Source organism: Chroicocephalus ridibundus, chromosome 7, assembly GCF_963924245.1.
Source record: "Chroicocephalus ridibundus chromosome 7, bChrRid1.1, whole genome shotgun sequence".
Taxonomy (NCBI): domain Eukaryota; kingdom Metazoa; phylum Chordata; class Aves; order Charadriiformes; family Laridae; genus Chroicocephalus; species Chroicocephalus ridibundus.
Window position 1 is genome coordinate 32,851,443 of NC_086290.1, and position 16,614 is coordinate 32,868,056.

At 39.4% G+C, this 16,614-nt stretch overlaps 1 protein-coding gene across 4 annotated transcripts in view; it reads right to left on the reverse strand.

The window, feature by feature from the left end:
- Nucleotides 1-16,614, reverse strand: part of SPATS2L (spermatogenesis associated serine rich 2 like) — a 90,683-nt gene that overhangs the window by 19,144 nt on the left and 54,925 nt on the right. For all 4 annotated transcript variants that reach the window (XM_063342444.1, XM_063342446.1, XM_063342445.1 and 1 more), the window contains 4 exons: nt 14,897-14,946; nt 13,669-13,909; nt 8,449-8,649; nt 7,886-8,021 (listed from right to left, as the gene is read on the reverse strand). In XM_063342444.1, coding sequence (XP_063198514.1) covers nt 7,886-8,021; nt 8,449-8,649; nt 13,669-13,909; nt 14,897-14,946 — 628 coding nt within the window. The remainder of the gene's footprint in view (nt 1-7,885; nt 8,022-8,448; nt 8,650-13,668; nt 13,910-14,896; nt 14,947-16,614) is intronic.

Genomic DNA, 16,614 nt, shown 5'->3' on the forward strand with positions numbered 1-16,614 from the left:
AAACATGCTTCTTTAGCTGAGGTTCTAGAGAGGGGCCATACCCTTGTCAATTTTTTCTGATTACTCCCAGCACAAACATTCTACCAGGCTTCAGCCATTCCTTCTCTTTCCCTCCAACGTCAGCACTTATGTATATTCCGTATACTTATATACCATTTGAGTCTCCCATGACAAATACAACTTGGCATCACCACTTCCCTCTCTGAATCTACCCGAATCCATGCCCTAACCATCAGTCCATAGGATTCCCTGCTGTACTAGTATTTGTCAGTTCTGCTACAGGTGTTCGGCTTTTTATGATACATTTATAATACTCACTGGCACAAATGCTGGGACTCAAATCCCCTCTCCCATTGACCAGGCTCAAGGATGAATCTGAATCAAGTAAGTCTTATACTCCATGACTGATGCTGGAACCAAAATAGTACCTCTTTCTTTTCTGTCTCCCTTTGCTACACCTCTCTTCTGAAAGGACTGATTCTGTTCTCTTACCCCTGACTTTTTCAGGATCAGGGCCTGGGTACCAAACTCTAGCTATTAGCATTGTATCATTGTTCACTGCAGGTGAATATCTGTAGTTTGGAGCACAGCATTCAACAGTTCTTGATTTTAATATCCAGATGAAATTCTGAGGTGGGGTTCAGGAAGAAGACAATTTTGTTGAAGGAACACAACAAGGCAGAGGCTTAACGTAGAGGACATGCAAACGGGGCCAGGACTCATGCTCGTGCTGTGGAGATATGAGATGCATCAGGAGAGATAGCAGCTCTCTGGGATTCATTTTACTAAAGTGATTCTGAAGGCAAGAGCATAAGTGTCCTGTTCCTGGTTAAACGGACAGTACTTGTGCCTTGGACTTACGCAGGCTAGCAGAATTCACACTAGCATACGATGGCAAAAGTACTGCAAATGCCAAACTGCAATGCTGGCACAGCAACGACAGGGGTAAATTATGCTGACAGCTGCCTCATTTCACAGTTTCATACTCAGAACAAATTCTGAATTTGTTCTGACATTAGTGGAAACAAATTAATCTTTCTCTAGTTTGCTGCATGAAATTTAGTGCTTGCGCAGTGAAAAAGAAAAGATATTTTCAGTCAGCTGCAATACCTCAAAATCCCACTAAAATTATTAAAGTTATTAGTGCCTCTTCAGAAAAGCTGCTTCAGATTGCCAGGCTGGCTGATTTATAGCTTTACTGATGAGAATCAGAAGGCTTCCAGACAACCAGAATCTTCTTTTTCCTTATGCCTCTTCTAGGCATTATGATAAACCTATTGTGCCTGAAGAGATGGAGAAATAGAAAGACCAAGCTGACACAGAGGCAAACATGCTGACACAACTCACAAAGGTAAGCCACAGCTGCATGGCACAGAGGTTACCGTTAAGGCTATAATTCAAATGAGTCCTTTCAAAACTCTGTTAAACCCCCCAAAATGTCAATTTTCTCCCTGAGTTGTTTAATAATCTGCAATCTCCCCTGAACCAGCTTTGTGCATAGTTTGAGAATGAATGTTGTTTTGGAGACTGAGGAAGACGCAGTCAGCTGTGGCATTCTGAACCACTGCAGCAGGGCTCTTCATCTGGAAGGAGGAAAGAGTTATTTTTTCATGGGCAACCTCTGGGGTCTGGTTCAGCAGGTGAGACACTGGAACAGTGAAGTACAATTCGAGTCTACTTCATGAGGGAGTTAGTTGTGGGACACTGCTGGAGTTTGACAGCTTATGCTTAAAAAAAAAAATACACACAGCATTCTCCGGTGACTTTGCTCTGTCGGTGGGCTTTGGAATAGACCCCAGTAGCTCCTTAAAGTTGCACCAGTTAACAATCTGCTGACAAACTCAAGTTAGAGGGATGTTAGTACTGTCACTGCCTCTGCTACACCTGAGCTAAAATGACATACAAATTCATGGGATAGTCCTGATAAGCTCAGCGCTGGTCTTTAAGCATTATGCCTTTTTTCATGTACACGTTTCTTCTAGCACGAACATATTTGACCCACACGTCAACTGGTAAGACAACTGATAAGAACCTCTAAGCCAATTGTGCATTTCACAAAATAATCCCCCACCTCAATCCAAAACACAGAACTGTCTCTGTCAAACTTCCAGCACAAGGAACCAAAATGATGTGATGAAAACCCAACCACCTGTAACGGTGATAACAAGCTTCATAGGATTACTGAATTAGCTATGCTATTTTGTAGTTGGAGAAATTATACTTCAAGTTTTCGTTATATTAATAAACCTGTAGAAAAAGCTGTTGCTACAGTACATATTTTGCAGTGTTTCAGTAAATTATATTCTTCCAGTATTATCTCAATAGTATTTAAATGTTTATGGTGCTTGAAGGTTGTTATTTGATCACTGTATTAGCCCATGCACAATGTTTACACAGCAAACCAGATTAAACCAATTTTCATTCTGGCCACAAATACAGTCTGACAATAAGCAGATAAACAAGAGACAGAATAAATCAATTTCACTGAAATCCTTCTCTTTGCAGTGTACCATCTGGTAAAAGTAAAAATGCCTGAAGGTTTTTAGTTATTCAAGTTTATTTTGTGTTATTCTTTATCTACCTTCACTAATATTGTTTTCTTTAGCATCTAGCTAGAACAGTGGGGTCTGGTAAAGCCATCATAGTTAAAGGTCTATTTGCATTTTTCTTTTAAGATCTTTTTACAAACAATTAGAAATTTATTGCCTGATCATAAAAAGTTGTTTAACTCAAAACTAATATGGAAAATCTTTTCCCAAAGAACACTTCTAAATTTTATTTATTTAGAAATGAAGGCATCACCTCAGGATTTGGCAGAGTTTTAACAGTTGTGAGTATGAGTTGTATCATGGCTTGTTAGCATCCTGCACATTTTTACATGAATTTGTAAAGTATTCCTTTCCTATTTGAGTCTCAGTTCTGATCTGACTACCAAAGTATCTGAGTATCTTACTGGCTTTATACATTTCAGCCTAAACACACTTTGTGCAAGGCAGAGGGCTGTGGTCCCTGTTGTTGGGCTCCTGCTACAGAGGAGAGGTAACTTTCCCAAAAGCACCCTGGAATGTGGCCACAGAAAAAGAAGAGTCTGGCTCTTTGCTCTAACACTTGTTGAAATTTGAGATAATTATTCCCTATATGTGTATAATAAGTTAGATTTCTCCTTAGTCGGACAATAATGAGATCAGAAAGGATATATTCATTTTTCATCCACAATGACATGCACAAAAACAACAATCTACTTCCACAGCCCCAAAAAGCACTTGTGCTTGTCTTTTACCAAGGATGACAAACACACCTAGGAATAACTGGGAGGAAAGAGGGGAGATGCAAGGCTATAAAATATGAACAACAGGCTAAGAGACAGCGTAATCCACCTTTGCATTTCACCTCTGTAATCCATCTTCACAAGCTTAGTAAAAAATACAGGGATAAAGCAAGAATCTGTAAAAGACAAAGGGGCCAGAGGGGGATATCATGTATCTCATTGAAACCTAACCCCCTCCAAGTTCATAAACTCCATCTGTTCTCTCCACTTATACATAGCAAGGGTAATCCCAAACTGCTGGAGGTTGCAAGAAGAGAGCAAGCATGAGCCCCTCTTCCAGTGCTGCAGCTCCGTAGGCAAGTAGCCAGCTGCAGGCCAGAACTGCTGGATCAGGTCCTCCCAGACCCCCCAGGCAGCAGGGGCAGGGCCCAGGGGCCTTGGTAAAAGCACTGGTCTTTGAAGGTACCTGAAAACCCAACTGGGCCCAAGGGACCGTAAATGCTTCAGAGACCACTTTTTCCTTCTCTGCACTGGCAAAGCTATGGACTGGACCGTGTGACTGATGGGCAAACAAATATCAGAACAACCTGCAAGAGGATTTGAAAATCTGTACTTTAGAGGGATAAGCACTACCAAAGGTCAGCTGGTGGACAGACACAGTCAGAAAGCTAATGAGGATTGCCTGGAAATGCAGAGAGAAAGAGCACAGGAACTCTGTTCAGTGTAAAGCAATACCAGCCCTGGCCTTCCCAGCCATCTGCCCATCCTCTAAACTACCACATCACTAACACACACAGGCAGCTCTTCATCTGGTGGCACTGATTCTGGGCTATGGGAAACAGAAAACCACCATTTTTATTGTTTGCCAAGTGATCCCAGAAAGGGGATGACTGTGTTCACTCACTGCTCTGCAACTGTGAGCACTGGCAGCACTGCTCATCACCCAGCACTGAGTACAGACACAACTATGTTCTTTTAAATGACTTCTTGCCCCATTCAACTACTTCTCTGCTTTGATTTTAACTTAGAAAACTGTAGAAAAACTGCTTTATCTTCCCCAAACATACAGTACATGCTTCCTAGTTGTTCTCTGAATGTATTTTAATATATAAATTGCTAGTATTGCTAAACTCCATTTTTCCAGCATTATGTCACAGTCAATTTTTTAGCCAGCCTATGATGGAGCTTTCAAGTGCTTTTTGTTCACTCAAAAAATCCTCAATTGTGCTGGTCTTCATGCTCTTTATAGAGCATTGAAGATACCAACGTGTTCAAGATGCAAAGAGTAGAGGAGGCTTGCCTTTCTTTGGTCCAGTTCTGCATGCAGTGTAATTAAACCATAGCACTCGCTGAGTGTGTTCAGGAGTAACTTCCCTTCATTGATTAGGTCAAGCTATGAAATACTGAGCCAGACAGAGACATCGACATCCACTGGCAACTATCACCCAACAGTTTCTGCTGCTAAAAGGAAGAGTCCTTGGGAATCTTTCTGCGAAAGCTTTCAGGACATCTTAGGCCACATATGCTATTCATTTATATCCATAATAATGGTTTAACACTCTATCTAGAGGTAGGAGGAAGATACATGATGTTATCTTTTCCCTTCTTCATCCTTTCTGTGATTGGTAAAATCATGACAAGATTAGAAAAAAAAAAATTATGAGAAAGTCCAAAAGATTACCAACTCTTGAAACACAGTTTTGATTCTGACCTTGATAGTAATGCAAAAAGGACCTTTTATCCTACTGCCAAAGGAATAAAAAGAAAAACAAACCCAAGAGAGGCAACAGAAAGCGGTACATGTTTCAGTATTCGGTTGCAACACAAAATTAAAGCTTCTGACTTCATTTAGTTTCGCTAAAACCCCTTATGTGGTGACAGCTGTGCGTAACAGGAACTGGTTAAACTCCCATCTAGGTTACAGTATTGAGCTCTCGCAAGTGTCCTCTGGAAGTTATGATCACATACAGCACTTATTTGCTGTTGTATGTTTATCTGTTGTACACCTCAACAAGTCCGCACTCCCGCAGCAAGTGGGAGAAGAACTTGCAAAAACCTTTGGAATCACTATCCCAAAGGAGACCAAATACCATTGTCATGCCCTTGCTTTTGGTCACTCCATAGCATTCTGAGAGCAACAGTTTAGCTGAATTATTTCATTTTCCCTTGACAGACAAGTTGACTGTGGCACAGCAAAATTCCTATGCCCAAGGAGGTTGATAAATGTGCAAGACGCTGAGCACTCACTTAATTACCTTATCCTCCCACTACCACTAGTGATGCTTTGTTCAACTTTGAAGCAAGGAAAATGCCACGTAGATAACCATAAATGCCATGCAGCCCAGGAATATGATGTGTTGACTCTATGAGGTCTAAAGCTGTATGGATCATTGGTTCTGGTGATTTCTGCTCAAATCCAGTGAATCTTCAACAGCTGGCAGCAAGCTTTTGTAAATGAGGCACTAAGGGCAGCTCTTCCCATCTTTTTTCAGAGTTTAAGCCACAAGGTCATATGAAATATCCCAAAACTGTTTTTAATTTTAGCAAAGAAGTTGTTAAGTCACACATTTTACTGTTTAAACCAAATTTTCCTATATATCAGGCTTATGAGCTGTCAAAAGCAACGTAGCCCGCATTGAGATTTCCATAAACATGTCCTGACATTATACTGTCCTTCTTGCAACGTTATGCTACGGGCATGAAATTGCTTTGTAAAGCCTGAATACGCAGAGCACAGATGTTACATTCTAGAGCTTCTGGCAGACTCCACTCCAAAAATTTAGGCACTGAAGCTGATAGGAGCTCAAGTTAAATGAATTAAATGAAGCCTATTCAAAGGTTTTTTCAGGCTCTTTTCCATCATTTTATGTCTACTTGGATTTACATACTTTTTTGGGGTAATTTTTTTTTTGCCTATTAAGCTCACCTATTAAGTAACATGTTTTAGCATTAGGCAATATACTTCAGGGTTTTTTTCAAGCTAAAACATGAATATATGAAAATCCATTCTGATTTTACTAATATAGTGCCTCCCCCCACATTCTCAGATCATGATAGAGTTCTGTTTCATGACCAGAGCGACTACCATTCAAAGATCGAATTGACTGTGACTGCCTGCAAACAAGATTACACAAGTGACATTATATATTTTTAACACTGTTTGTTAGAAAAAAAATTGAGGGAGAACTACACAGCAAATGAGACCCAACTATGAGTTTACTCAGAGAAAGGGCCAGAGCCTTCTTAGCAGAAACCATAAACATGGTTTTCTAAAAATTATGCAAAAACACCTCTGAGAACTACCAAAAAAAGCTGCAAGAAGTTGATGAACTTTACTTAATTTTTATATACCAACAATACAATTACTGCATATTAGTTCAAAGCAAACATCACTACCCTGGCTATAGAGCACTCCTGATATCAATACGCAATTTAGTACAACTGGTTATCACAGCCGGCGCTCACTGGAGTGCAAAGACAGAAACAAAGTTCTCCCTGCTAGACAGTAAGCTATCCCGACGGCCCAGCGCAACAAAATCTTCCACAAAATCAGCTCAACAGCACCTGGACGTTCTGCTCATACAGAAATGGAGCCCCAGTGGCACTGAAGTCACTTTAGATGCATCGCTGAAGACAATGAATACACCACTAAAGTCCAGAGTTAACAAACTGCTGCCAATAGTACAGCACTTTCATGAGCTATGGTCATAAAAATATTGTCAAATATTGTGGACAAATTAAGGGTGAAAAGTTTTTGTACTCTTCTGTGATTTGTGACTGAATCTTCTACATTTTAATACAGTTTTTTCTGTTTACTGCAACACTGTATGAAACACAGGTTTTACATGGCATCTATGCTTAACAAAAGGCCGAGTAAAACTCAAACCAGAAAATGGAAAACGTGGAACTTGCTGCTACAGCAAATATTTCTGCTACAAATTTTCAAAGGGTGTAGACATATATACTGAAAATCAGTAATAACCAAAATTATAATGGAAAAAATTCAGAAAAAGGGAAGAGATAGAAGTATGAGGAAAATAATGAACTCGAGATGAGAACTGGAAATGAAGTGATGGATGGGAAAGTTAGAAGAAACTATGAGGGAAAGAAGAAAAAAGAAAAGAATGGTGGGACAAGAAGCAGAGATGATGGGAAATGAAGCGACAGTAAAGGACTGGCTGACAAAGAAGAAAAGATCAAAGAAAAAGCATAGAAAGAAGAGATTTAAAGAAGGTAAAAGAGACTTCAGAAAACCCCACAGACAGGATTTTTGGAAAAGCTTTGATTTGCTCAGATATGCTGCCACTGAACTTGATACAAAAGATTTAGGTCAAGGTGGATCACTTAGGGGGGAAAAGAAACCAAACCATAGTATGATTTCGTCAAAGAACTGTAGTTTTGTCCCCCTTTAGGTACGTCTGTAAACATACACTTTTTTATATATATATTACTTCCTGTTGACGAGAAGTTACTTTTTGGCACCACATTTTTTTTTTATGAAATCAAATGCTGAAAACAAACAGGGTGTAAGCAACCCCTCCCCACCAATGCCAGTGGCTTGATTAGCCCCTTTTTTCTCAGGTGGTGGTGATGGATCTCTCAAGGTGATGTACCTACCAGCTGTGTAATTCTGCAAAAGCAGCTTTGATCTTCTTCACTGAGTTATCCACTTCCTCTTTGATCATCATACGATATCTGGTTAGAGAAACAGTGCAACGCTGCAAGTCTTTTACTGATTTTTCAATGTTTGGCCCTAAAATAGAAAACAGAAATTGCACAAAAGTCAGAAAGCTGTTTTTGCCTTTTCTGACTGGGGGAGCAGGAATGATTCAACAGGTTATTTGGCCAGATGAGGATGAAGCAGTTATCCTACTGAAGTCCATAAATCCAACTTTTGCATAGTCTTTCCGTGGTGCTCCTCAGTTTCTAAACATGTTTTCTTAAATTCATTCCCCAAATCAAGTAACTGTTAAACCAGCAACATTAATTAAAATTATTTATTTTAATTTTTATTTAATATGTTAAATAGACCATAAATTGTTCTACTCATTTTTGTTATGCTGAATGTGATTCTGCTCTCACTTTCCAACACAACTCTTCTTCACATATGTGCTTTTTCCTCCCTAAAGGCATCAGTTGTCTGATCTCCTTAGCACACAACAACCAGGGATCCAATTTACCTCTTTTTTTGACTGAATCATCTGTCTTTGTTTCAAGTTGGTTTGTAGCATTCGATGATTTAACTGAGGAAGATTTTGACTTTGGCCTGCCTAGGTTACACTGAAGTTGAACTGATGACTGAAGAGACTCACGCTGTTCTACTCCATTCATAATCTTTGGGTTTAATTCCACAGATACTCTCTGGTGTTCTCGTTCTTTGTCTGCAAGAAAACATCAACATAGAAAACAGGGAGTTGTAAGATTACGAAAGATATGAAGCCTTATTGTTGAGTCTGAATGACTTTATATTTATACTCTGGAAAAATTAAGTTTGTTTTTCACTGGCATGCATTCTATAGAACCTTGGAAAACAATGATAGAACAGAAACAAAATGTTTTAGGTTATTAAACATTAATCTGAAAGCGTCTATTTTTTAACAGTCTAAAAAGAAAGACACATTAAAAAAAAAATCACTCTTCCATCCTGATATGAAAAAAAAATACCTCATGCCATAGAAAGCCTATTACCAATTGTATTCTTTGCCTAAACATTAGAGAACAGAACTAAAGACAAAGTCTGCTATGGAAAGCATGAGACTTGAATGTTTTTTTTATCTATATATCTCACACAAAAAACCGTTCATCATTTCATCAGCATTTTAAAAGCACTGATTAAACATTCCCACCCGAAATACTTACCTTGCCTGACTACAGATTTCTATCAAAAGCAGCTGCTAACAGGGACCAAGCAGGAAATGAAGCAATGTTAATGATTAGGCTCCTGGGTTCAATGGTTTCAAAGGGATAAGGTAACAATGCCTGAGCCACAAGATGATATGGTTTACTCTTTCCAAGACTCCAAAGGCATTCAAGGTATCAGCATCGTGACAGAGAGACAAGTACCCAAAGAACGGCTATGAAGACTGCCAGGTAAAGCCAGCTATTACTGCCACTATGAATTTTGGTCAAGAAAACATGCATAGAAAATGTTTTGTTGTGTTAACTTATTTTTCTAATCTTTGTACCCACTTTGATGAATGAATGACAGGTTTGTTCTGATGATGCTCTTTATGTATCACTTTATTCGGCTGATATTGTCTGGTATCTGGAGAAAAGGGGTTTGTCAGATTACCAACTGGATTATAGCCCATGGAGTGGGATCAACACTGCTAGGACCGAGGGATACCACCGAGACAGCTGCAGGAAATCAACCAGTGACTTCTTTGTGCCCTGGCTGGGCACTAGGATCAGCGTAAAGTACATCCTGGTATGTTTCCATGGCAATCATGTAACGCCAGAGAAACAGGGAAAAACATTGTTTATGGGCTTTAAAAGGTGAGTCTGCAAACAGAAAAAGTATCTTACATTAAGTAGTATTTAAGAAAATATCTAAAGAAGTTAAAAGAAACCAGTGTATCTGTGAAAGCACGAAACACCAGGTATGCAGCACTCTGAACGTATGAATGTTTCAATGCAGACACCAGTTTCACACATAGCCAGGAATTCTGTTCCGAGATAACTACCATCAATCAATCTTGTGCAACCCTGGCTGCATCTCACACTAATGCAGGTAGCTTTGATTTATAAAGAATCTTCTTTCTACTGTCACTTGAGGCTGGCTATCAGCTAAGTTATAGAGAAAGGACAGGGCTATTGGGTTCTGTCCCCAAGATCAGATCTTTTGAAATTTGTTGTTGAAGTGCAAAATTGTTATTTACTGCATTTAATTAGCAGCTTTGGTATCCTTGTCAAGACAAATGACAAACTGAGAGCTTTTTGCCTGAAGAAAGTGATCTGGAACAATGGTTATACTCTAAAAACTTTTTAATCCTCTTTTGCCTGCAACATACTTTGACACTTCCAAAATGACACAAGAGCTACTTTGAAATCCAGCAGCAAGATGACCACCAGAGCCTAGCAATCAATACCTTAGCATGCTGCAACTGAAATTTCACATTTGATTGAGGACAATTAAAACTAGACTGAGAAAGTCAGCATCAAATCTCTGAAGGCTTGGGCCAGCTAAAGAACATCTATAACAAAATCTAGGGACAAAGTCTCTCTCAAATACTTGAAAGAGAGGTCAAAGGTTTGGGTAATAGTAGTTACAAGTAAACTGTTGCCGGGTTCGGTACGCGGTGGCTTGGAACTAGTCTAACGTGTGACTTCTGCTGTATTAACCATCAAGTATTACCAGACCTACCAGTGATGGCAACAACCCAAATAAACTTGCTTTGAAATCTGCTGAGCCGCTATCTTCAAAACGAGTGGTTTATCTTTTTATAACAGCTTGCCATTCAAAACCTTTAAAATAAAGTGAACCTCAATGTATTCTTTGTCTGAAAGAAGAAAAAAAACTCCCTTGAGATATAAACAGGAAGTTTGACAGATTCACTAAAAATCATCCTACATGAAAAACAATTTTAAGAAGTTGGAAAGAGATCAGTATCTGATATTTATAGGGTTTTCCCAAGTCCCTGCAAAAGCAATAGCATGGCCGGGCAGCATTAAATATCCTTTCAATGCATCCATACGCCTTCTTTACAAGGGGATGCACAGAAAGGATAGTTCTCAGTCCTTCAGATCCTGTGTTGCCAAGGAATCTAAGGAAGCGAGTTGGACGGTTTGTTGTGGTCATCATTTTGAAGTAATCTGGCTTATTGTGAGCCTTTTCCCCTCCAAGATATTGAGAGGGAGAGCCCCTGAACTGACCCATAATTAAGTGAAACACTCCCTAAGGCCCTCCATGATGAGGTAATTTGGCTTTTCAGGGCCTTGAATTCTGTGCTTCATTTTCTCTAGCAGGTCTTGATTCCCTGTGGGAAACCATCACAGAAAAAAGCAATAACTAAAGACTTCTCAGAAAAAGAAAGATGGAATACTGGCAAGAAATAAGCAGACCTGAACTAAAAGGTAACAGCCACATGTTCTCCCATATAATTTTCTAGCAAGGGACACACAGAGAAACACCAGCTACACTGCATCCTCCCTTCTGGTCCCTGCAGTCGCTTCCAGGCAGCCAGGATTTTATGGCTCTGAAAGACCTAATCTCACAGACTGTGAGTTGGTATAAGCAAAGCTTCAACCTCATGTTCCTCAGGGGGAGGAAAGCGTAAGGGACTGTCAGCAGACACCTGACTGTGATCCTTCTAAGCTGTGAGCTGTGTAAAGGTGACTGTGAAATGGCTACAGTAACATTAATTTGATAGGGAAGGAACAAAAAAACCAAGCCAGACAAGGACAAAACACAACAAAGGACATTCCAATACAAGAGGGAGCAATATGAAATGGGTGCACTTCGGACTCACTTCAGCATTTCAAACTACTTTAGAACAGTCTGTGTAACTTGCTCAGAAACCACAAGAGTGCAGCTGCTGGCCCCTGAGGGATCCTTATCTCCCTTCTCTTCTATTTAGTTCCATGCACTTCAGCACAAATCAAACAATATGTACACACGTGGCTTTTGACCTTTAAGAAAGTAGCTATTATACTGGCTGCAGAGACCAGTATTTTAGTGCACCTGAAAGTGAAGAAACTCTTTCCTTCTCCATATTAGACAAATTGCCAGAAACTTATTTTACTATGCAAGGAAAAAATTAATATTCAAGTTTCAGGTTTTCCTTTCTCTCCATTTCCTTTCCTTTCTTTTCCACCTTCTTGTTTTATTTTCTCTCCCCCTGTTTTTGCAAGGGACAATTACTAGTTTTGGGATACGTGTAAAATTTTATAAAAATTGTAAAGCTATGGTAATATCTCATTTGTCACTTGTAAAAACAAAGAAAGATTCTGAGATACTTTCTGCCCTTGGTATGTACAACTCTACACTGTATCATGTCAAAGAGAAAAAGGACTCAATCCCAATGCCACCGAAAAAGATCACTAAGAGCATGGGTACTCTTCTTGCATTCAGATCTGCTACCCCCCAGAAAACACTCCCCATGCATGGACAAGTCAGTCTATGTATCTTTACTCATGCATGCATTGTTTCAAAAAAAGCAACTCTAAGAAGTTTGACGTGGGAGCTTGACATATATTTATACCACAAATGTTTACATCTTGCAGAACAAGTGGCAAGAATGCTTTTAGTATTATAGAAATGTGGAATTTTTTGGCTTATGGCGTATTCTACCCAAATTAAGTGGGCATCTTTAGCAAGGGTGGGAAGAGTATCTCTGATCTTTTGCAAGGTGCCAATTTTTTTGGACAAAATTTCTTGATAAGTGGTTCCTCTTTTTGGCTGCTACATGTTGCAGAGTTTTCATTTAATTAACCAGCGGTTGGCACCATCAAAGTCATCTGGAAGCAGCAGAGAATTCATTTCAGGACAATTATCCTTTAAAATGAGGTTTCAGAGCTGTACTTGCAATCACGGAAAAAAGAATTTCAAGGAAATTTCTTTTAATGCATTCTTACATACTGCTTAAGATACAGGAAGAAAATACTAACAGCAGCAATAATCTAGGGCTGAAAAACCATTACCAGTACTAACAGCAATTAAATATGAGCTTTATGAAAGGATACTTGAAGGCAAAAGCTTTCACAAAGCCTCTCGCCCGGAGAAGGTTTGTGTTCATTAATGTTGTTATAACCATAACTCTGTACCTAGTACAACACAGCGTGGAAGAACTTTCTGTGTTACTTCCCCAAGAATTTCAGGATCAGTATCTAGACCCTAGCAGAAATGTGTGTTCTATGAAGTCATCAGACTGCCTCCCCTCAACAAAAAGGCCCTCCCCTCCCTGTTAGGGAAAGCCAGTGGAAACCTACTGTGACTAGCCTATTTGGGGAAGATGAGAAAAGCAAAAATGGACTAGTCTGGACTAGGCAATAAATAAATCCTGTAATATGCCACAAGCTCATACTGCTCAGATGACTTTGCTCCACCAGATGAGGGACTTTATAGCTTCTGCCACCATTTTACACTCAGGCCATTTTCTAACCCTGTATTCTGTATTTATATCTGTAATATTCTGTATCAGCTGGGCCTCTAATTATAGTTCGATCCTTTCATCTCTAGAAAAAAAGACGTTTTGCACAGAAACAGTGAAAGGTGAATTGTGTCCAGATATAGATCTACTTGCATGACTTTAATAGTTACATGCATTATTTTGCACAAACATCTCTGTCCAACTTCTTTTTACTGTTTTCTATTTCATGGCAATAAAAATACCATGATTTTTATGTAAATGGATGCTTGGCTATTGCCAGTTAAAAGGCTGTCTTGTGTGAGACGAACTGACCTCTGATTTCTGGATAGATCGGCGCTGACTCTACAAATCCTGAGCCTTTGTTCTCAAGAGAAGAGGCTTCCAGTTTCTGATTTGCAGAACCACTGCAGGAGTTGTCCTTAGAGCATCCATTCAGATGGCAGCCACATACTCCCTGGGGCTCTTGAGATGCCTTCTCAGGTCCACCATTCTTATTTTTAGGATCTTTATTGCCCTGGTGCTGTTTAGATTTGCTTCTTTTTCTCCTATTGTTCTAAACAGAGAAATATTGCAAGAACAGAGACATCACTCAGTGCAACTCAGAAACTCAAAATATAATTAGTAAATTGTCCACGTTCTTAAGATGTCATATAAGTGACATCAGTGTAATGCAGCTTACAGGCCATGCTGCATTATACAACACATTGCATCTGCTCAGCTGAATAGATAAATCGTTTCAAATAAAACTTGAAGCTCCAAACTGGGTTTCCCCTTCTTTCCACATAAAATACTCGCATTGCAAAATGGTAGCAGAGCCTCTGCTAAGATGCTGCTCAAAATGTTTGCAGTCACTTAGGACAAGTAGTTTCTAACCATCTGTGAGACATCCACACAGTAACACAGAAAAACCCTTAAGGCATCACTCTGATCAGGCAGAAAGTGATCACAGAGGACATAGGCTGGCCACTGCTGCTGTAGCTCTCACAACCATAAAGAGGAGCCTCTGTGACAGTGACTCACAGGGCAGCCTCCTGGTACATCTTTGGCTTGGAGATACATAAGCATGAAGATCATATCCCAAGCATATAATCGGAGTATCTGACTTGATAGCGTCACTAATGCATGACTCCTAATGGAGGGCTCCTATGCATAAGTTATTTTTACACCTGGCAGCAAAAACTCTATCACTATAAATGGCTGGGATCATCCAGGATACAACTGCTTATTAAAAATGTTTCTGCACATGGGCTGTTTTGGCATTTCTTCTATACTTGTCCAGGGTCTGACTCCCACACACATGTACACACGTGTGCTGACCCAGAAATTTTATCAGAATGCTGGGGCAGAGAGACAGCAACAGATGAATAGGATTAAAAATAATACACACATTGGCTTTCAAGTATTCTGACTACAGGTGTGAACGAAGTCACCTATTTTAGCAAAGGCAGACAAAGTACTGGCCAAAATAAAAGTACTACATTCAACTACAGACAGATGATAAATGGTCTGAATGCTTTCGTTTTCAAGAGTAAGCTCTTACCTTCTTTTTCCCTGTCATATTCCATTCCTTTAGAACCTGAGTTGCGCTGCCTAGAGAAAGAAAAGACAAAACATTTCAACAAAAGTTCAGCTATGAAAAAGAACAAGTTTGTTCAGTTTCTAGTCTCCTAGCTGGGCAGCATTTCCACTTGTTGTGAATTCTCTTATGTGGGGAGAACAAAATGAGAACTGCCATCTTTCTCCTTGTTAGTTACCCATTTTATTTGATTACACTACATACAGTAAATGGACTACTTGGCACTACCACTTTTTACAGCCTTCATTCCACAAAGTGATTAAGTATGTGCCTAACTTAAAAGTACTAGCATAAGCCCCAGGAATAACAACACTCAAATCTCTCGCCTGAGAAGGGAAGCATCTCATCACTGGGTAAACTAGATAGCCCACCCTGACTCTAGAGCTTCCGAAAGTTTTAAAGTCTTTTGGCATTTTTATCGTATACTTCCTATGTGTTATCTGTCATATCCAGAAGACATGAAAATGAAGACTTAATTAGCATCCAAAAGAGTAATTTTATGGACTGATGTAGAAATTCTGCATCACACACAGAGTAACCTTAGGCCTGGCAGAAAAAAAAAGTGGTTTACTGAAATTTATACTGAAAAACGACTACAATTTTGTATACTTGAAATTCTGCCTGCCAGCTCTAATAAGTTGGTCAGACAGATTTATGGAACAAAGCAAATAGAGCCTTGGTCAGACCAGTGCCAGCTGCCATGTTAGAAGTCGTCTTCTGCACCTAGTTAATATCATTATTTTGTTTTCCTGGACCCTAAAGCTGAAAATAGATGCTCACAGTAAGCATGCAGTCTGAATCTTCATTGAAACCGCTACGTCTGCCACAATAACCCTTTTAATCACAACCAGGTTAAAGGTCTTCCGCTTGAATTTAAGAATGCCTTTACCCTCAACGGCATAATTCTAGTAGATGTTCATTTCTTATCTTTTCCAAATGGGTTTCATACTCAGCCATTCTTCTCACTCATTTCAGGGAACTCTTGATGATACTAATATTAGCAGTAATGCTGTTTTCAGGCCACCATGAATTGTTAACTTGCATTCAGCCAAAGACATATGAGGCTTATTATTTTTCTATCACAATAATCCAGATGCAAGAATATCTGGCGAGTCTATCATGCACATTAGAAGAGATGATGTGTATCGCTAGTAGTGCTAAGCCTAATTTGTTAATTGTGAAGAAACGTGTATGGAATCCATCAAAGCCATATTTTGTTTCCTAGATGATATGACAATACAGACAGATGGCTAAGAAAGCTTCCATTAAGTGTCTAACTATACTTATATCTATATTTAGTTATACATACACATACTTATGTATATATAAATAGAACACCCTCTCCTAAAGGTATGCTATCTTTTGACAGACACTGTGCCTCAGTATGAAGAAATAAATCCAGCCATTTGCTGCCTGTTTTATATTTCACTCCATGCTGCTGAAAATATGTGATTTCACTTGACAGCTTTGTTAACTGTTTTCACAGTATCGTCCAACACTCTTTTTGTGTTGGCTGGTGTTGTCTTAGCTTTGCTTCCCTCAGCTTCCATGTGAATACTATGCGTGGTGAGGGTTATTTTAGGGATTCACCCAACTAAGCCCGGCTTCCTCCTGTTGGAAATGCACTAACTGTTCAAGTCCCAAAGCCCTCATTTGAACCCACCCGTATATTTTCTTGAACA